Here is a 21957-nt window from a genome sequence, read left to right on the forward strand (position 1 = left end):
ATTATATAATAAAACTGTTACCGCTGCACAGAAAAGGTGAGTTGACACACATGCTGTCTCTGCTTTTCATTTCATCCGTCGTTTCTTTTTCCTCTTATTTTGGCGAGGCAACAATGAAAGCCATTGTTGCTGAATGCACAGACAGTGTGACTACTGTTTACTACAGTTGGTTTAGTGTTTTCTACTCTGTTGATCAGGTGAAGTAATTGATTGTTTAGGCCTCAGAGTCTACCCACCTGCTTCTCCCAGGCCTAAATCATGTTGTTGATTAAAGTGGAGCAGGGCTGCTGACACCTTCAGCTCCCTCCACAGGCTGACTAGACACCTTAATGTTGTCTCTATCTATACTCCTCCACATTAGAAGCTGCTGCTGCTGCTTTAACAACCACCAATAACCACGAGCATTGCTCTCTTCCTCTCTGCGTCTCTGCTCTGTATTAAACAACATGGGCTCTGTGCTAAGTGCTAATGTTGCAGAACTTGGGACCACCGCTGCAGTCTTACTCAGCACGCCAGCCCATCAAAGCCAGCGCGGTGGCCATTTTCAGCCAGCCAGATTGTTAGCAAGGTGGCAATTTGTCACACTGGCCCAGGGTCTGCAGCCTGCTCTCTGAAACTGATTGCAGCAATAACAAAGGCCCGTCCTCCTCTATTTACTGCATATATTTTATTCAAGGGAGCAGTAATTTATTCATATTTCACGTTGCCTTATTACTGTTTGAACATCTGTTATTTTGCTTTATGGACTGGATCCAGCTCACTGCTCCCTTAATACTTAATGCTTTCATCAGATCTGGACCTCTTATCCCACAGTCATGTTGAATGTGCCCAATTTATTGTCCCTGTCTCAACAAATAGGGCGCTCCCTACTCAATTGCCAAGAGTGTTCTCATCGCAGTGCACTTTCTTTTTTATGTTATCCTATTGATGGTCACTCCATCCCCGTTTCCCTGAGTTAGTACATTCCTTCTCTCTCCTCACCGTTTTTCTCTTCCGTTTTCTGTCACCCTCTTTGCCATTCCCCTTCGTCAAGTCCATTTTTATTTTTGTCTCTCGTTTCCTGGCAGTCCCACCTCAGCCTCCAGTTATTGTAGGTCTGGAGAGAGAGGAAGTCAAAGCGGGGAGAATGCTCGTGTTGGAGTGTGTGTCTCATAGTGGAAACCCCCTAGCCACTCTCCACTGGACCAAGGTAAATCTTCGGCACCATCTGTTAAGGAGGCTTTGCACCACACTGTCACACTGGCAAAATGAGCTATTTTAGTTTAACAACTTGCAGTGTAAGTATCCCAACGTTAGGAGCTTCTGTACTTTATTGAGTGCGCCATATGGGACCATTTGAATATAATCTTGTTGATGTTACTTTTTTTGGATTTCACGTGTTCATCTGTGTGAATGGAGAAGTTTTTTCTGGCAACCATTAGAAAATCAAATCAGAATAGTTCATAAATCAGTATTTCCCTTTTCTTCTCACATTTCCCCATTTCCCTTCCATTGACATTCATATTCAGGATAAATCTTTATAATATTTAGACATGTCTAACTAATATGATATCTCATTTTCACTTTCAACACATTTAACACACAAATTATGTAATTATGTACACTGTAATTTTTACGGTGAAGTTCTGGCAACCACAGCTGCCGGTATTTTACCGTAATTAAACAGATTTTTTTTTACAGTGTAGTTGCCAGAACTTCACCGTAAAAAATACAGTGAGGGGGTTTTCTACTGTAAATTTAAATATCAGCAAAAACTAATTTAGACTGAATATTCTCGTTATTTTTAATGGCAAATCTCCATTAACTTTACATGAAAATGTTATATTTTTACAGCAAAACTGTGCGTTTCCTACATTCCTATTCCTATTTTAGTTTAACAACTTGCAGTGTAAGTATCCCAACGTTAGGAGCTTCTGTATTTTATTGAGTGCGCCATATGGGACCATTTGAATATCATCTTGTTGATGTTGCTTTTTTTGGATTTCATGTGTTCATCTGTGTGTCAGAATGGAGAAGTTATGTCAACGACTTGGGAAGTGGACGTGGCGGTGCAGAAGTCCAGCAGCGCTCTTATTTTGAAGATCACCCCCGCAGACAACCAGGCAGTGGTGTGCTGTGAGAGTGTCAATCTGGTGTCCCTGTCACCTCTGTCTGTCAGCCGCAAAATCACTGTCCTCTGTGAGTGAGAATAATGCTCAATATAGTGCACGGTGCTGCAACACACACACACACACTTGCACACACTTGCACACACTTGCACACAAAGCCCTGGCAGGATTCGCAGCAATGGATTATTTAGGATATGGACATGAGGCAGAGGAATATAATAAGAGTCTTACCTACAAAACCAATTCTTTTGCTGTCCCAGCATAAATTCTAATGTTAATATCATTAATGAAACTAATGGTTATTATGGCTGCGGCCCATATTTCCAATTGCCTCCAGATTAGTATCACTGCGTGCTCTTTTCATAGCTGCTACACTAATTCAGCTGAATTGCTTCAATGCACAATCCCGAGGCGGTAAAGCCTACACTTTGTGCGATAGTAACGCCCATGGTTAATAGATTATACTTTTCTCTCTGAATATAAAATGTTTGTTTCAGCAACAATAAAATAAATACTGAATTAATATTCAGCCGCCTTGGTGCATTGAGTCTAACAATAGCCTGATTTCCACTACAGAGCCAGACGATGTAAGTCAGAGCTTTAAATGCCGTGTGATTGATGCACCTATTTTGTGTAAATATGCTTTGAATTAGGATTAGAATTACGTCCTTGCAGGAGTCTCTTACTCATGCTATGTGGAGGTGGCTGAAGTTACTCCAGTGCCCCTCCTTTTCCCCACAAAGCCCCCAACAGACCCTGGTGCCATGCCTCACAGTCATCCATTCAGGGATGTTGAAAATGAGCTGCTGACTGCCTGACTGCGCTCTAGGCTCTAACAGAAGCTGCAGGGCACAGAATACGCCTCACTGGAGTATTACGAATATGCCTCTTTTACCTCACGGCGTCTGCTTAATTTCAACAGTCTTTGTGCGTGGCATGCACAAATGCATCCCATTCTACATCTCATGTGGGATAGACACAAATACTTATAAAGATTTACATACATGACCCCTCCTTCTCCATGTCTGCCAGCTCAGTCCCCAGTCTTTTATTCCCCCAGAAGGCTTTCTGCAGCTGCATCACTTTGCCTGCAGCTATTGTACCCTGTCTCCCCCTGTGGTTAAAACCAAGCAGACTTTAGAAACCACATTGAAAACCTCCTGAGAAAACAAGTTGCCACTCAAAGTGATTTTTCCTTCTCACCCTTGATACAGCTCTTCGTTTCACATCCAAAAATAGTTGTGCTGCCACTGTGATCAGAATAGATAGCTGTTGAATGAGCTATTCATGGCTGATATGTTTTCTGACTTGTCTTTGTATGTTGCCGATGCATGTGTGCCTGTACGGTAGTCGAGCCTGCAGAGGTGACACTGGTGGGTTCGTCCACGGCCGTCGACGGGCAGGACTTGAATCTGAGCTGCTACGCCACCTCCAGTAATCCGCCTGTTCAGATCCGCTGGTGGCTGGGCTACAAAGAGCTCAACACGACTCTGGAAACTATGGAAGAGGTGCGACGACACAACACACAATTAGCTTGAAATCTGTCCCTCCGAGCAGGAAGACATGAACAATGTTGGCAGGAGAGGCTGCACACAAGCCGTTATAATTGGTGATCACACTGGTCAGTTTAAACAGAATACTGAAAACTGTTTTTTTTTTGTTTCCTTTGTTAACACAAGGCAAAAAGCATAAAAGATAAAGGGCAAAAGCTTTGCCCTTGAGCCAAGCTTGCCTTGAGGGTACCAACAAAAAACTTTTAAAATGCCGCCTATTGGATTAAAAGAATCTTCAAAATGAAATATGACCTCATGTGAACCTTTATATATAAAAGAAAATGGTTTGACCATGAGCAGTGTGTGTGAATAGACCTGCTGCAGCTCTGCAAATGAATCAGCAGCCGAATCCAAAAAGAGTATTCTGCTGCTCTTCTCCTCTTTTGTGTATGTTAATAAGATCAAAGTGAATAAAAGCTGACACAGAAGATGAGCGTTATTAAACAAGCTCTTTATTCATCTGGCAGCAGCATTTTCATTTGATCTTACACAAGGCACTCAGTGTGCTGTGTGTGAGCTTTAATGCATCTGAAACAGTGTGAGGTTAATGAAGACTGACGCTCCTGTCCACTGGCTTTGTTAGTCTTTCTGACTGTGGCTTTTACAGTAATCACCACAATAATGGCTTTAATAACCAGATGTGCTGCACAGGCATGACCACTATCAGGCAGGTGCAAAATCACGCTTTGCTCAATTTATAACAGTGTGCAAAGCAGGAGAGTCAGATGAATATGCTTATTTATCACAGTCCATGCACAACATCAGTCATTACAGCAGCTAATTTGCCATCTGTATTCGCCAAGACAAACCAGTGTGGCTTGTTTTTCCCCCTGATTTTTTCCTCTCTCTCTCTCTCTCCAGTGATTGAGGACGCCACAGACCAAGGCTGCCTGTCCCCTGACTGAACTGTCATGTGTATGTTGTGTCTGCAGGGAGACAATGGTGGGATGACAACCATGTCCAACATGACCCACAGGGTCTCCCGGGAGGAGGATGGACTGAAACTCACCTGTGAGGCTTTCAACAAGGGCACACACTTCTCCAAGACCCAGATCACCACACTCAATGTCTACTGTGAGTAGGCTCAAGTGTTGTTTATTTAGTAGACTAAGGCTACGTTTACATGATGACGGTCTGAACAGAAGACGCAAAAGTGGCGTTGCGTCTTCACTTTTTATTCCTCGTTTAGACGAGCGTTTTCAAGAGGAAATCTGCTGCATACGGTGACGCAAAAGTGTGTGAAATTGGATTGTATGCAGCCAGGCGGCATCACTTAAAGCCATAAGAGCATCTTTGGGCATGCAGAAGTTTTCACGCCACACATTTTCATCAGCTACTCCTTCCACAAAGTTCTCCTCCATCACTAGATCTCCCAGGTCTCGTTCACAGCCGTCTGGCTCCTCCCACCAATCGCTGCATCCAGAATGTGATGGAGGTAATTCCAGATCCTTCTCTGTTCACTAATACTATCTGTACATATCCTGGACATTTGGTGGAAAGACTCCTGTAAGTTTATTAGAGCTGCCAGAGCAGCTTGAAGGTCCCACTATGGAAATAATCCCACGTTTCTTTATTTCCTGTCCTGGAGCATGTATGTGACGTAAACACATACGTGACGTGAGCAGATCAGATCAGAGTTTTGTGTCTTGTCAGTGTAGACGACACGCTACGGAGGAGCGGATTTAATTTTTCCACTTTAGAGGGTGGTTTCAGATTTTTGCGTCTTTAAGCCCCAAAAACGCCGTCACCATCTAAACGAAAGGCACTTCCGATCAAATATTTTGTCGTTTTTACCCGCGAGCGTCCTCGTGTAAACGGGGCCATAATCAGCATAAAAACACCAAGGAGATTTCATTTTTTATTTGGAACACTTGTTGCTGATCAAAAGCACATCCAACATGGAGCAGGAGGGGTCATTTATATGCACAACCCTGAAAATTCAAAAGGGCAAATAAAGCTCTTAGAAGATGCTGTTCTTAATCAAGCATGTGCAACAATTGTCCATGCATGCTTTCATTCAATTCACTTTATTTATAGAGCGCATTTCATGCACAAGGCAGACTCAATGTGCTTCACAATGGATATACATAAGTTCAGTTAAAAAACAAAAAACAACAGAAAACAAACAAACAAAAACAAACAAAATTAGAAAAAATCAATTACAAAGGCTTAAGAGTTGTTTATTTAGTAGACAGAATCAGCATAAAAACACCAAGGAGATTTAATTTTTTATTTGGAACACTTGTTTCTGATCAAAAGCACATCCAACATGGAGCAGGAGGTCATTTATATGCACAACCCTGAAAATCCAAAAGGGCAAATAAAGATCATGCTATTCTTTTTTTTTTTCTTTTTATTTAACCATTTTAATAATTTTACATAACATTTCCTGACAGAATTTGAAGCAAGAGACATCACAATAAACATCCTGAGCATCATACAAGAAAAAAAGTGTTAAGACATTACAATAAATAAATTAAATACAGAAATAAGTAGTTCTGACATAACATAGTCATAAAGTTAGTGTTAATCTTGTAAATAAATAAAAAGAAATAGTTGAATATTTAGACAATCAAAGAAATAAAATGTCAGAAGTATTGATAATTTGACAATTTTTTGGTCATTTTGTGTCTTTATTTTGGTCATTTTGTGTCTTTTTTATTATTTTGTGGTCATTTTGTGTCTTTTTTTGGTCATTTTGTGTCTTTTTTTTGTCATTTGTGTCTTTTTTTGGTCATTTTGTGTCTTTTTTTGGTCATTTTGTGTAATTGTTTTATTATTTTGTGGTCATTTTGTGTCTTTTTTTGGTCATTTGTGTCTTTTTTTGGTCGGAAATAGTTGAATAATTAGACAATCAAAGAAATAAAATGTCAGAAGTATTGATAATTATGACAACAGGCAGAGTAGACAATATATATAATCTGTGGCTAAGTGAGGGTTTTTCAAATAGGCATCTCTTTCCGGCAACATTTCATCCCATTATCCTCTCCATCAGACACCCAGATATTGTGAAATGCAAGACCATCTTTGTATAAAAGTGTCCATATTTATATTCTCTAAGTTATATTCGCTCCATGGTGTAGACATGTTTCAGTCTTGACCTATAGTTGGTGGTTTTACATCTCTCCAGTGCACAAGATCATGCTATTCTTAATCAAGAATGTGCAACAATTGTCCATGCCTGCTTTATCATATTTGTGTTATAGATTTTTTTATTTAGAAATATTCTCTATAACTGGTATTGAGTTCAGCTCTTTTAAGAGGCCAGTGATGGTCTCTAAATCGAGTATAATCAACTAGAAAGGTACTTAGAGAGCGCAGACCTCTGCCAAGGTCTGTGGTGCATTTGTTCAGTTTGTAATTCGGGAACAACAAAGACAACACAAAGAAGATGTATTGTAGTTTCTTGCTTAGAGCACTTAAACAACACTTTAATAGCTGTTTGCAGTGTTTTCATGGCAACAAATAGCAAAGTGAATGGATCAGGTGAGGCATTAAATGCGTACCCCAAAATCTTGCCAACTTGCATTGTTGTTATCTGCATGAATTTTCCCAGTTGGGAACTCATTTTTCTGCCAAATAAATGCAACACTAAAACCCTATCTCACAATATTAATAAAAGCAAATAACTATTTATTTATCTGCCCTCTAATTCGGATCTGCTCCAAATTTGAATGTGTTCTTTCTTGACCCATGCTTCAGCCTTCCACCAAGTTTCATTACTATCAGGATAATTTTCACATAATCCTGCTGATTAAGTGTAGTAACTGGTCTGCTAAACATTTCTGGTGACCAAAATTAACTAACATTTAAAAAAATATTCTACTAACTGTCTCTTGTTTTTTTAACAGACCCCCCTCAAAAGGTCTGGATCGATGCCCCCCCTCAGGATGTCCCCCTGCGCTCAGGGACCACAGTCCGTCTCACCTGCTTCTCCACCGGAGGGAATCCCACCGGGACTCTGATCTGGTTCAAGGTTGGAGTGTTCTCTATATCCCGTCTGTCTATATGTGTGTGTTGTACTGTTGGTCTACAGCAGCTGTTCTCAACCTTGGGGTTGCGAATAGCGAGATGATTTCTGGGGGTCGCCAAATCATTTTGGAAGTTAGCTCCGTCTCCACTGTGTTAATGTGTTCATGTGTTTTAGTCTTTTTTGGTCATTTTGTGTCTTTTTTTGGTCATTTTGTGTCTTTTTTGGGTCATTTGTGTCTTTTTTTGGTCATTTTGTGTCTTTTTTGGGTCATTTTGTGTCTTTTTTTTATTATTTTGTTGTCATTTTGTGTCTTTTTTTGGTCATTTGGGTCTTTTTTTATTATTTTGTGGTCAATTTGTATCTTTTTTTGGTAATTTTGTGTCTTTTTTTATTATTTTGTGTCACTTTTTATTATTTTGTGGTCAATTTGTGTCTATTTTGGTCATTTTGTGTCTTTTTTGGTCATTTTGTGTCTTTTTTTGGTCATTTTTGGTCATTTTGTGTCATTTTTGGTCATTTTGTGTCTTTTTTTAGTCAATTTGTGTCTTTTTTGGGTCATTTTGTGTCTTTTTTTGGTAATTTGTGTCTTTTTTTGGTCATTTGTGTCTTTTTTTGGTCATTTTGTGTTTTTTTTGTCATTTTGTGTCTTTTTTTGGTCATTTTGTGTCTTTTTTTGGTCATTTTGTGTCATTTTTGGTCATTTTGTGTCATTTTTGGTCATTTTGTATCTTTTTTTTGGTCATTTGCGTCTTTTTTTGGTCATTTTGTGTCTTTTTTTAGTCATTTTGTGTCTTTTTTTTGGTCATTTTGTTTCTTTTTTGGGTGATCTGAACTGTGCGTGTGAGATTGTGTTCAGTGAGCGGGGGTCGCGGACAACATGCATGTTAAATTGGGGGTCTACTACTGGTCTACAGTACATACACTTCTCCTCTCCTGCTTCAGAATGGAAAGGCTGTCCCTGACGCCCTGAAGCAGACGTCCTTTGATCGGGGCGTGGCTCGAGAACTGCTCCTTGTCCTCACGGCGAGTGACAACATGGCCACCTACCGCTGTGATGCCACGAATAAAGCAAAGAAGACCATCTCTGCCTCCACTAAGCTCTCGGTCCACTGTGAGTTAGACTGCAGCTCCAACACATAGAACACAGACTGAGCTTTATTTCAGTCCAACTCAGCTGAGGGAAAAGCACAATAACAGATAAATGGATTCGATATAAATCCATTCGCACAGATTTTCAGCTACATCATTTTGTACTTTTCATCTTGATATTGTCAGTGAGTAAAGATTGTGTTTTTTCTTGTTTACTCCACGGTTCTCCAGTTCCAGCAGTAAGTATGAGGATCTCAACCAAACAGAAGGAGCTACGTCGGGGCCAGATGCTAACTTTGGAGTGCCAGTCGGGGAGTAGTAACCCAAAGGCCAGCATCTCCTGGAGCCTGGGGGCACTCAGGTTTGGCAGGGCAGTGGGTGAAAGGGCCCAAAGCAGATAATAGCACACTACATAGGGACATTTTCCTGCAAAATGATGCTGGTGGTTAATTTTGTGTCAGAAATGTGAAAATATTCATGATTGTTAACTTAAACAGCCCCTGTTGATTGGATGCATTTGTGTGCGACATGGTCTCACAGGAATCCGTGGAATAGCCACGGAATCACTCAAATTTCCGTGAAACTGACACGGATTTCGCTACAATGCAAGTTAATGACAGTCATATCCCGTGGCTATTCCAACATACAAAGTGATTATGTACATTCACTGAGTGAATATTTAGAAAATAAAACATATATTTCTCGCTAGAAATTTGATCAAAATCCATTTTTATGCAGAAACTAAGTCAAAATATTGATTTTTTTCACTAAAAATGAGAGAACTGTCCGCCATGTTTTTTGTTCTGATCGCTGGGACCTTGAAAGTCACGTGACTTGGAACAAACCAATAGGAACAAATATCCATGGAATAGCCACGGGCTATGACTGTCATTAACTTGCATTGTAGCGAAATCCGTGTCAGTTTCACAGAAATTTGAGTGATTCCGTGGCTATTCCACAGATTTTGAGTTAAGCAAATCCGTGGCTATTTCACGGATTCCTGTAAGACCAGGTTCTTGTGTGCTAGGTTCCAGGGAGTGGAGCAGCCAGCCAGGAGGGCTCAGTTTGGTGGCGTATCTGTGCAAAGTTCTCTATCCTTGAATCTGAGTTCACAGCATCACAACCGGAGGGTCGTTTGCCAGGCGTACAGTCCCGTGCTAGCAGAGGGAGCTAACACATTCTACAAACTCAATGTGATTTGTAAGTAGAGGGTGAATGGTTTCTTTTTTCTTCCTTTTTGGGTCATTTTTTGTGTCTTTTTTTTATTATTTTGTGGTCATTTTGTGTCTTTTTTTTTTGTAATTTGTGTCTTTTTTTGGTCATTTTGTGTCTTTTTTGGTCATTTGTGTCTTTTTTTTGGTCATTTTGTGGGGTTTTTTTGGTCATTTTGTGGTCATTTTGTGTCTTTTTTTGGTCATTTGTGTCTTTTTGTGTCATTTTGTGTCTTTTTTTCGGTCATTTTGTGTCTTTTGTTGGTCATTTTGTGTCTTTTTTTGGTAATTTGTGTCTTTTTTTGGTAATTTGTGTCTTTTTTTTGGTCATTTTGTGTCATTTTGGTCATTTTGTGTCTTTTTTTGGTCATTTTGTGTCTTTTTTTGCCATTTTGTGTCTTTTTTTGGTCATTTGTGTCTTTTTGGTCATTTTGTGTCATTTTTGGTCATTTTGTGTCTTTTTTTGGTCATTTTGTGTCTTTTTTTATTATTTTGTGGTCATTGTGTGTCTTTTTTTGGTCATTTTGTGTCTTTTTTGGGTCATTTGTGTCTTTTTTGGTCATTTTGTTTGATTAGAGAGGGTGTAGAGTAGAGGGTGAATGGTTTCTTTTGTCTTCCTTGATTTTTTTTCTTTTCTTTATAACAATTGACCAAGCCATGTGGTTTGCATGCATCTTAAACGCTGTATAATGATGATGTGTGACGGTGCAGATGTTAAGTTGCTTTACTGGTGTACTTTTGCACAGAAATGTCAGCGTATAGCATGTGTTTGTTTTTTGTTTACTGGAAACCTTTGTTGCGATTTGTGGGTCTGTTGAGCTCTGCGGCAGTGTGTCCTAATTGTGCATTTGCTTTGCTGCATGGCCATGTTTGTCTTTGATGCCATTTCACAGGCAGCAGCCAGCCGCTGCTTCAAAGCTCGCTGCTGTGTATGAGCATGAAGGAATGTCACTGTGTGTTTGTGCGGAGCTGCAGTTGGACAACAGTACTGTCACTCGTCGTTTTAATGCCTGTCCCTCTCCCACCCGCGTTGCTTTACTCCCCCGTCGTCTAAGTATGTGAAGTTGGTTAGATCTGGAATTATTGGTGGGATGTCGACTTTCTACTGGTTTGACTCTCATTAGTGTCTCTTCCTGCTTTCATGCTCAACATGTTTTTGTGTGTCTTTGTTTTCTCTCTTGCTGGTTCTTGTCATTCTGTGTGCCGGAGTTTGCATTCATGCCTCCGCTCGTGTATTTTTTGGTGTAAATCCAACTTACTGTAGCTGAGTTTGTGTTGCCGTTTCTGTGTCAGACCCACCAGAGTTCAGCTCGGAGCAGCCAGCGCAGGTCCAGGTGGTGGAGGATGACATGGCAACCATCCCACTGCTGGTCTCAGCGAACCCAGAGGAGGTCTCCTGCATTTGGCTGCACCGCAGAGAAAAGCTGGTCAAAGGTGATCCGGGGCTGTGTGATGGCTCTATAAACCAGGTCCTAGTTGAGCTGAGCCAGCAAGTAAGCACTCAGCTCTGCCATTCAGGGTCTGAATAAAACATGGCAGGTTAGCCAGCATGGGACCCTGCCAAATGTGATTCTCATTATGGCTCTAATGTATGCAGTCTAAATGAGGTTTGCTGTCTCCCTGAATACAACACAACGGTTCTAAACCTGGCTTCTCCTCCAGGCCGGTGTCATCAGGGCCCTGCTGCACCCACTCGCTTTCTCTGTTAACTCTGTTAGCTCCATCAGACGCAGCCCCCGCCATGAAATGACTGTATCCTGAATGCGGAAACCCACCTATTACATTTTGACTGCTGTGGTACAGGAGGTGTCTCTCACGCAGCCTATTGTTGGCTTGATGTGGGAATCCAGCCAAGCCAATCAATAATGCAGGATTAGATGTCACTTAGAGACCAGTGGCCAGAGGACATGTGGTTGATGAGCGTGTAATGAATACTTAATTTACCTTTGTTTTGCATGTGTGTGTGTGTGTGTGTGTGTGTGTGTGTCCATGTTTTTGGAAAGAGGGGGATTTTCGCTACAAACAGTTTGACGATAATTCTCTGGAAATCAAGAACGTGACGAGGAAAGATGCCGGAGTTTACACGGTCACATGTTCAAATGATGAGGGCTCCAACCAAACCTCCGTCATGCTGGATGTTCAGTGTAAGGACCTACATGCATCGTTTGGACCACACACATGTTCAGTTTTTGCATTTTATATTAAAGGATGTGTATGCCGGTGCATTGCTGCTCATCATTTTCTCTCATTTCCATCTCTTTTTCTGTTTTGTCCATTTTTTTACTCTCTCTGGGGCACTTTAATTAATCCCCAGGAATTATTTTAACTGATTAAACCTGCTGTAATGAATTCTCAAAACACACTTGGAGAAAATTACAGTTATGGTGCAACTGCCCCCTATGTCATCTTTAAATACTTGACCCGTCTAAATTTATTTTGTTTCCATGGTCACATAGATGCTCATTACTGCCCCTGAAGAAAAACAAAAACTGATTGAAAAACTTTTCATGTTTCCCACATTTAAGTTATTTTCATAGCATATTAAACAGATAATGAGAAAATATCTTGTGAGGACATGATAAACAGTTTTTTATTATTATATATCATTAGATGACATGGGTGGCAGCTGCACCATAACTGTAATTTTCCCCATGTGTTTTAAGCATTTCTTAGTTACCTTTTGAAAGCAAGTTTAATCATTTACATTTACTCCTAGGGATTAATTAAAGTGCCCCAGAGCACCAACCAGAGGAAAAATGAACAAAACATAAAAAGGGTTGAAAATGAAAGAAAAGGATGGGAGAAAAAATATAGAAACGGTACTTTTTAAAAATCATTATTTTTTTATCTTCCCGCGATCCATTTATAATTAATCACTCTCTTTTTTTTATTCTAACGTGCCAGATTCACAGACATACCTGTGGGCCCTGTGGGTCACGAGTCAGCCACATCATTTATCCCTGTTGAATAGTCTCCTTTTTTTTAAATATGGAGATTTGAGCATGCAATAATCCATTTTTAGTGCATTGGATTTGAATCTGCAGGCTTCTAACATGTTTTTGAACTTGTCTAGAGCTGCTAAGTATCTGAAACATCAGTGCATCTGCACTCACTGACACACCCAGACATCAACATTGACTTTCAGCAAACATTCCACATTCATTAGGCCTCCATGCAAGGACCAGTGCTGCCCCAGGCCCAGCCTCCAGCTCCAGGCCCTCTGCCCCGATACTGATGATTTAATAATGGAAGTGTTGAAAATGTAGGTCTGCCCGTTTCACCAAAGCCCATGGTACGCGCCTAATGGATTCTGCCATCCTCATCTGACTGGGCTTGACAGTTGTAGATATTCATTATGTATGTAGGATTGTAGTAGCTTTTATGGGTGGCGGTGTAGCCCACTTAACAATGTCGGTCTTGGTTAGCAGGCCAACATGGGTGGATCCACCAACCCAAAGGTCCCTGTCTCTCTAGTGTTTCCCACCACTGTTCTTCAAGTGCTAACATAGGTTTAGACAAGCAGGCACTAATGGCCTTATTGTTGCGAGTACATGGCACTCATGGGAAGTATAAAAAGCTTGTGAGGTAGGGGAGAATAACGGCAAGAAGACGATTTATGAAGAAGAACAGAGGACTTAATGAAGAGATGGAACTGGTCAGTCTGTCACAGTCCACAGGGGAGAGTGCTAACAGTGGATTCTCTTCTTTTTTTATTTTTTTTAAGTTGAAAATACTGTTTTGGCTGATATATACATTTACGGTGTTTCATTGTTATTGAAACTGAATTAATCCATTTATCGGTAACACTTTACAATAACCATCTAAGTGATGTTTATAGATGGTTTATAAACCAATTATTATTAACCATTTACAAAATTCTATACATATTTAATCTTTAAATGGTTTCAAGCAATTTTCTTAAAGGTATAAGAATAATTTTGAAATAATTTACATACTTAATATGGTGTTAAAAATGTTATAATGAGTGTAAAGCTATTAATAAACTAATAATTATGTTTGTTTATGGTAAAGTAATCTATTTGGCATTTATAAATTATAGTTCAACCGTATTACATTAATATAAACATTAATAAACTATCTGTTTACCATTTATAAATGATGGTTATTGTAAAGTGTTACCCCTTTATCCTTTTACGGTATACTAGATATACTATATATATATACATACAAAATACTGTTTTGGCTGATATATACATTTACGGTGTTTCATTGTTATTGAAACTGAATTAATCCATTTATCGGTAACACTTTACAATAACCATCTAAGTGATGTTTATAGATGTTTTATAAACCAATTATTATTAACCATTTACAAAATTCTATACATATTTAATCTTTAAATGGTTTCAAGCAATTTTCTTAAAGGTATAAGAATAATTTTGAAATAATTTACATACTTAATATGGTGTTAAAAATGTTATAATGAGTGTAAAGCTATTAATAAACTAATAATTATGTTTGTTTATGGTAAAGTAATCTATTTGGCATTTATAAATTATAGTTCAACCGTATTACATTAATATAAACATTAATAAACTATCTGTTTACCATTTATAAATGATGGTTATTGTAAAGTGTTACCCCTTTATCCTTTTACGGTATACTAGATATACTATACATATATACATACAAAATACTGTTTTGGCTGAGATATACATTTACGGTGTTTCATTGTTATTGAAACTGAATTAATCCATTTATCCTTTTACGGCCTTTTACTGTCATGGTTTAGCAGTTTTTCACCGTAAAAAAAATCTACAGACATTTTTTACAGTGTATAGAGGTTAATGGCATTGTTTCTGAGGCCAATTAGGACGAGGTTATGACCAAGTTCAAAGGCAAACAAGTGTACGAGTAATTATAACAATACGGTATGCCTGTTTAATGGGTTGGCAAATGATTTGTCCCAAGTTGGCATGTTAACCTTTGCTCCTGCCTTAGCCTTGTCCCTGTTTCTTACTCTCAGATGCTCCTGGCGTCAAGGCGGAGAAGGACCCTGTGTTTGTGAAGCTGGGGGACACAGCAGACCTGATATGTGTGGCAGATGCCAACCCCATTATATCTGGCATGTTCTCCTGGAAATGGCTGGTGAGAGCTCTGATTCACAACACACATAGGCAGAAACCAACCTGGTCTCACAGAAATCCGTGAAATAGCCACGGAATCGCTCGAATTTCCGTGAAACTGACACGGATTTCGCTACAATGCAAGTTAATGACAGTCATATCCCGTGGCTATTCCATTGATATTTGTTCCTATTGGTTTGTTCCAAGTCACGTGACTTTCAAGGTTCCGGCAGTCAGAACAAAAAACATGGCGGACAGTTCTCTCATTTTTAGTGAAAAAAATCAATATTTTGACTTAGTTTCTGCATAAAAATGGATTTTGATCACATTTCTAGCGAGAAATATATGTTTTATTTTCTAAATATTCACTCACTGAATGTACATAATCACTTTGTATGTTGGAATAGCCACGGGATATGACTGTCATTAACTTGCATTGTAGCGAAATCCATGTCAGTTTCACGAAAATTTGAGCGATTCCGTGGCTATTTCACGGATTTTGAGTTAAGCAAATCCGTGGCTATTTCACGGATTTTGAGTTAAGCAAATCCGTGGCTATTAGAACCTTGGCGTGACTCTTGACAACCAACTGTCCCTCTCCACAAACATCACCGCCACCACCAGATCTTGCAGATTCTTGCTGCATAACATCAGGAGAATCCGCCCGTTTCTCACTCAGAAGGCAGCTCAGGTCCTGGTCCAGGCACTGGTCATCTCACGCCTGGACTACTGCAACTCCCTCATGGCAGGTCTGCCTGCCAAAGCCATCCGACCTCTGCAACTCATCCAGAATGCAGCTGCTCGATTGGTCTTCAATCTTCCCAAATTTTCACACACAACACCCCTCCTCCGCTCCCTCCACTGGCTACCAGTGGCTGATACGCTTCAAGACTCTAGCTCTGGCGTACTCTGCTGCTAACGGTTGAGGTCCTACTTACATCCAGGACCTTGTCAAACTCTACACCCCTGCCCGTCCTCTCCGCTCTGCATCAGCCAAACAGCTGGCGACTCCCACCCTCCGTGGGTCAACTCGCCTCAAAACCTCTTCCAGACTTTTCTCTGTCTTGGCTCCCAAATGGTGGAACGAGCTCCCCACCGACATCAGGACCTCAGACAGCCTGGACATCTTCCACCAGGCTGAAGACCTATCTCTTCCAACAATACCTCGGTTAAGCCATGGTCACCTAACACATATATATATTAAAAAAAAAAAAAAAAAATTGCTCTTCTTCTTCTTCTTTTCTATTCTTTTCTTCTTTAACATATAGCACTCCTGTAGCAATGACAGTTAGCTCTTAAAGTTATGTACTTACTCGATTCCTATGGTCTATGTCTAGTACCATCAGGTTGAATGCACTTATTGTAAGTCGCTTTGGACAAAAGCGTCTGCTAAATGACATGTAATGTAATGTAATGTAATTTCACGGATTTCTGTGAGACCATGTTGGTTTCTGCCTATTATGTCATATCCCGTGGCTATTCCAACATACAAAGTGATTATGTACATTCACTGAGTGAAGATTTAGAAAATAAAACATATATTTCTCGCTAGAAATGTGATCAAAATCCATTTTTATGCAGAAACTAAGTCAAAATATTGATTTTTTCACTAAAAATGAGAGAACTGTCCACCATGTTTTTTGTTCTGACCACCGGGACCTTGAAAGTCATGTGACTTGGAACAAACCAATAGGAACAAATATCAATGGGATGGCCACGGGATATGACTGTCATTAACTTGCATTGTAGTGAAATCCGTGTCAGTTTCACGGAAATTTGAGCGATTCCGTGGCTATTCCACGGATTCCTGTGAGACCAGGTTCGCAGAAACACAGTCATCCCGCAAATTATTTTTCCTTTATCTGGCTTGCTTTCTATTATTTTATCTGTTCGTACCGTTTATCACCGGCCTTTCTAAATGCACAGATGCACCATATTTCACCGGCTCTAACTATCCTTCCACCCCACCTCTTCCTGCTGCACACACACACCAAATCCAGAAAAATAGCTTTCATTACTGCTGCGTGACTAAAGGGCACATTCGTCAATGTGGCGTGGTCTCTGTATCTACTGATGCCTTCTCCGGTCTAACCCACCCCCCGGCAGTACCGCGTGTCCCGCTTTCAACCTGCACAGCCCCTCCTTCCTCTCTTTCCCTGTGGCGCTCCAACCCTTGGCATTATCTTTCTCTGTCCTCAGAGCTCGTTCCCCCAACGCCCTTCCCATCCCCACCTCAAGCCCTGATGGTTTCCTGCTCCCTCACTGTCTACCTGCCTGCACAGCTCCCCCCCACCTCCTCCTCCTCTCCCCCTCCCCCAGGAGGAGGAGGGGAGTGTGTTTTGAGGGATAGCTGCTGTCTGCCGCTTATTCCCCCTCACTTTGTCTTCCACAGGGAGAAGGGGAGGTGGAGATGGGACAGCAAATCCAGGAAGACGAATCTGGCCTTCTGACCATCCATGATGTGACTCGGACTCATGCTGGTGTTTACCAGTGCACGGCCAATAATGGCTTAGCACCTCCTGCCACTGTGGATGTGGAGCTGGTGGTGCAATGTGAGTGTTTTATGTTTTATGTTTTTATTAAAGGATCCGGTAACACTTTACAATAACCATCTAAGTCAGCTATTCTCAACCTTGGGGTCGGGACCCCAATCGGGGTCGCGAGATGATTTCTGGGGGTCGCACTCCACTGTGTTAAAGTGTTCATGTGTTTTAGTCTTTTTAGTCACTTAATTTTTTGGGTCAATTTGTGTCTTTTTGTTTTGGGTCAATTTGTGTCTTTTTTGGTCATTTTGTTTACTTTTTTAGTCATTTTGTGTCTTTTTTTGGTCATTTTTTTCCCTTTTTGGGTCATTTTGTGTCTTTTTTTGGTCATTTTGTGTCTTTTTTTGGTCATTTTGTGTCTTTTTTTGGTAATTTTTTTTCTTTTTTGGGTCATTTTGTGTCTTTTTTGGGTCATTTTGAGTCTTTTTTGGTCATTTTGTGTCTTTTTTTAGTCATTTTGTGTATTTTCTGGTCATTTTGTGTCTTTTGGTCATTTTCTTTCCTTTTTTTGGTCATTTTCTTTCCTTTTTGGGTGATCTGAACTGTGCGTGTGAGATTGTGTTCAGTGAGTGGGGGTCGCGGACAACATTCATGTTAAATTGGGGGTCGCGACTCAAAAAGGTTGAGAACTACTGATCTAAGTGATGTTTATAGATGGTTTATAAACCAATTATTATTAACCATTTATAAAATTCTATGCATATTTAATCTTTAAATGTTTTCAAGCAATTTCTTAAAGGTATAAGAATCATTTTGAAATCATTTACATACTTAATATGGTGTTAAAAATGTTATACTGAGTGTAAAGCTATTAATAAACTGATAATTATGTTTGTTAATGGTAAAGTAATCGATTTGGCATTTATAAATTATAGTTCAACATTATTACATTTTCTATTCACCATTCTAAATGGCCTATATATGGTTTATAAATGATGATTAAACATTAATTAACTATCTGTTTACCATTTATACATGGTCTATTTACCATCTATAAATGATGGTTATTGTAAAGTGTTACCAAGGATCCCCATTAGCTTGTGCCGTGGCAGTTGGCTAGTCTTCCTGGGGTCAAAACATTCCAACAAGTAATACTCAACAGTCCTACAACAACTTTAACAGTAAAAATACATTCCAAAATACATTAGAAAAGTGCAGCACAAAAGTTCATTACAAAATGCAGCACAAATTTAACCCATTGAAGCCTGGAAAGTGGATACATCGTTTTGTAGTATTTGTATAAGCTCTCAAATACCTTTTTGAATTTCATTTCTATCTGCTACAGAGGCTGAAAAATCTATTATTTAGTAGAAGAGTTGACCCTTTTTTTCCCAGAATTTTTCCAGAATTTCCAGAAAATTAGAGGCTTATTTTAAAATCGCCCAGCGATTTTTCAGGCCTCAATGGGTTAAAAGACAGTTTGTAGAATCAAACCATTGAATTATAGCCATTTGGATTAAATGTTTAGGAATAATTGGTCAAATGCATTTGATCAGAAAACAAATAAAATACAAAAAAAAACAAAAAACAATACAGCTTTAACCAGTATCATTGATTGTAATCCTGGACATCATGAATTCAGGCAAACATCGCTTCTATAAAGAGTAGTCAACCAAAATAAACAAAAACAATTTAAATAAACCCCCCCCAAAAAATATAATAAGCCCAACACCTAACATTAACAGTGTGTAGCATTTAATCCCAGTGTCAGAGGGAACAGAACATCCATGGAGACTGTGTTGTTTGTGAGAACATGCACATGTTTTTGCACCCTTCAGAAAAGAACATGTGTACATTCACTCCTGTATTGTGTCTGGTTTCTGCATGAATAACCTCCATCTTGTCTGGTGAAGTCAAACCAGAGCTGCAGAAAGGAGCCCAGTGGAGGAAGGTGGGGAGCAGAGGGGACGGCACCACCACAGCTGAAGTCGTGTGTCATGCAGAAGGAATTCCTCGTGTCGACTTCTCGTGGGAAAAAAATGGTATACGCATGGACTTTGCCAACCCCAGGTCAGAGAGTAGGCATTACTCTTTTTTTAATGCTTTTCTTGCCATTCTTTTCACTATTAAAGGAACACTCCACCGTTTTTTCATATTAAAACATGTTATTCGGGTAAGTAAGACGAGTTGATACAGACCTCTTGCGTCTCAATGCGTGCACTCAATCGCCCTGGCGCGCGGCGCCACTTGGCTAGCACTTAGCTTAGCCCAGTTCATTCATTAGGATCCAAACAGATGGACAGTTAGAAGCGACCAAACTCCTCCACGTTTTCCCTATTTAAATACAGCTACACGCAGTAATATCATCACTCCTGAGGGGAGAAGATTTTTCAGGAGTGATGATATTACTGCGCCGAGTCGAAGTGCTCCCAAGTGCTATTCCGCCATACATTATAGTTCTCCTTTTTATCCGCTTAGAAAAGCGCCACGTTTTATTTTGTGTCGCCATACTTGGTCGTTTAACTACTCGTGTAGCTGTATTTAAATAGGGAAAACGTGGAGGAGTTTGGTCGCTTCTAACTGTCCATCTGTTTGGATCCTAATGAATGAACTGGGCTAAGCTAAGTGCTAGCCAAGTAGCTCCGCGCGCCAGGGCGATTGAGTGCACGCATTGAGACGCAAGAGGTCTGTATCAACTCGTCTTACTTGACCGAATAACATGTTTTCATATGAAAAAACGGTGGAGTGTTCCTTTAACTTCAGTGCTACTGTCAGCATTTGGTTACATATTGATGAATACCCACAATTAGATTAAGGTTTTACCCAGTGTAATATATTCTTTTGCTATTTCTTGCCATTTCACCACTAAATCCAGATTTAGTGCGTTTTATACTTTGCTTTTCACTATGCAAATACCTGTTTAATGCTTCTTTGATGTGTGAAATTGGGTGACTTAGTGCAATCTGCAGGACATCACAATCCCTGCTGTCTGCCTGCTCAGGATTTATCTCCCTTTCAGTGTGTGTTTGTGTGTGTGTGCTGCAGGTATGAGGAGCGGACTGTGAGGGAGGGCTCCTTCCACACCAGCACCGTCAGAGTTGTAAATGTGAGCGCGGCTCTGGACTACGCTGTCTTCAGCTGCACCGCTCGAAACTCACTCGGGGAGGACACACTCGACATCCAACTTGTCAGCACAAGTACTGTATCGGTGTGCATTTGTGCTTCCTGTGTGTGTGGCTGTGTGTCTCTGAATGACTGAGGTTGTCTATGTACCCCTAAAGTTTCAACTTTTCATGAGCTGGGAAGAAGAACACTGTCTCAGGGTTGTAGCCATGTATTTTTCAGATACTAATTCAATGGTCCTTCAATGGTTTATATGGCTTCTGATGTGGGAGGATGTTCTTATATTTCATAAAGCAACACTTGATCATCACCAAGTTTGGAGATACACCAGCGGTCAAAAGTTTTAGAACACACCAACTTTTCCAGAATTTAATAGAAAATGATGCAGTTTAATGTCTCAGTGTACTCTGAAATTAATGCACATTTGCAACATTTAAAATTCTTTATTGAGCATGATAGTGTTTTGAAAGTAAAAAAAAAAGATTCAAAATCACATTTTATGTTGGACTAAAGGACTAAAAAAAGACACAAAATGACCAAAAAAAGACACAAAATGACAAAAAAGACACCTAAAGACACAAAATGACCAAAAAAAGACACAAAATGACTAAAAAAAGACACAAAAAGACACAAAATGACTTACAAAGACATGAAAAGAATTCAAAAATGGACAAAATAGCCCAAGACTCCATAGAGTTAAGTTGTTAACCCATTTCTTGTTCCCTGAAAAAAGGCCTACTTGTATAATTCTGAAATGTACATTATTTTCCAGTTTTGGTTCAGCTTACCTTTTTTTATTTACCTCTGGCAGTTCACCACTTACCTTTGGACCCTTTCAAGCTGTTCATTTGACTTGAACTGCTTGAATTTCAATAAAAAACTGGAAAAATTGGGGTGTTCTAAAACTTTTGAACGGTACTGTACATTGTTTTCGAGATGTTAAAAATGCATCAGGTTAAGTCAAGTCAAGTCAAAGTTTATTTATAGAGCACATTTAAAAACAACCTCAGTTGACCAAAGTGTTGTACAGTTATTGAAATAGAATAAATCATACACAAATAGGTATAAATAAAAACAATGAAAACAATAAAATACTAAAAACAGTAAAAACAATAAAATAAAATAGAATAAAATAGTAATAAAAACTCAATCCAAAACAGTGTTAGAGATAAAAAGACAAATAAACATCAAGTTTATTTTAGCTTTCATTCCAATTAAGTCAAATGATTCTGTTTAGTGTGGAAGGGCCACTTGTAACACTGAGCCACTGAGAAATAACACCCAACTCTTCAGGTCCAGAGCACTTTTAGCCACTTTTTTCTAATTGTTT

General features: G+C 39.6%; 1 protein-coding gene across 1 annotated transcript in view; it reads left to right on the forward strand.

Annotated features, from left to right (window-relative positions):
* The window catches only part of nphs1 (NPHS1 adhesion molecule, nephrin), a 70801-nt gene that overhangs the window by 34398 nt on the left and 14446 nt on the right, over window positions 1–21957 (forward strand). Inside the window, exons 8-21 of the mRNA XM_059338735.1 lie at window positions 1068–1189; window positions 2007–2178; window positions 3459–3616; window positions 4594–4735; window positions 7513–7637; window positions 8577–8745; window positions 8955–9084; window positions 9751–9923; window positions 11228–11368; window positions 11938–12078; window positions 14922–15043; window positions 17414–17573; window positions 19418–19574; window positions 20550–20701. Coding sequence (XP_059194718.1) covers window positions 1068–1189; window positions 2007–2178; window positions 3459–3616; window positions 4594–4735; window positions 7513–7637; window positions 8577–8745; window positions 8955–9084; window positions 9751–9923; window positions 11228–11368; window positions 11938–12078; window positions 14922–15043; window positions 17414–17573; window positions 19418–19574; window positions 20550–20701 — 2064 coding nt within the window. The remainder of the gene's footprint in view (window positions 1–1067; window positions 1190–2006; window positions 2179–3458; window positions 3617–4593; window positions 4736–7512; window positions 7638–8576; window positions 8746–8954; window positions 9085–9750; window positions 9924–11227; window positions 11369–11937; window positions 12079–14921; window positions 15044–17413; window positions 17574–19417; window positions 19575–20549; window positions 20702–21957) is intronic.

This window comes from Centropristis striata, chromosome 8 (genome assembly GCF_030273125.1).
Source record: "Centropristis striata isolate RG_2023a ecotype Rhode Island chromosome 8, C.striata_1.0, whole genome shotgun sequence".
NCBI lineage: Eukaryota > Metazoa > Chordata > Actinopteri > Perciformes > Serranidae > Centropristis > Centropristis striata.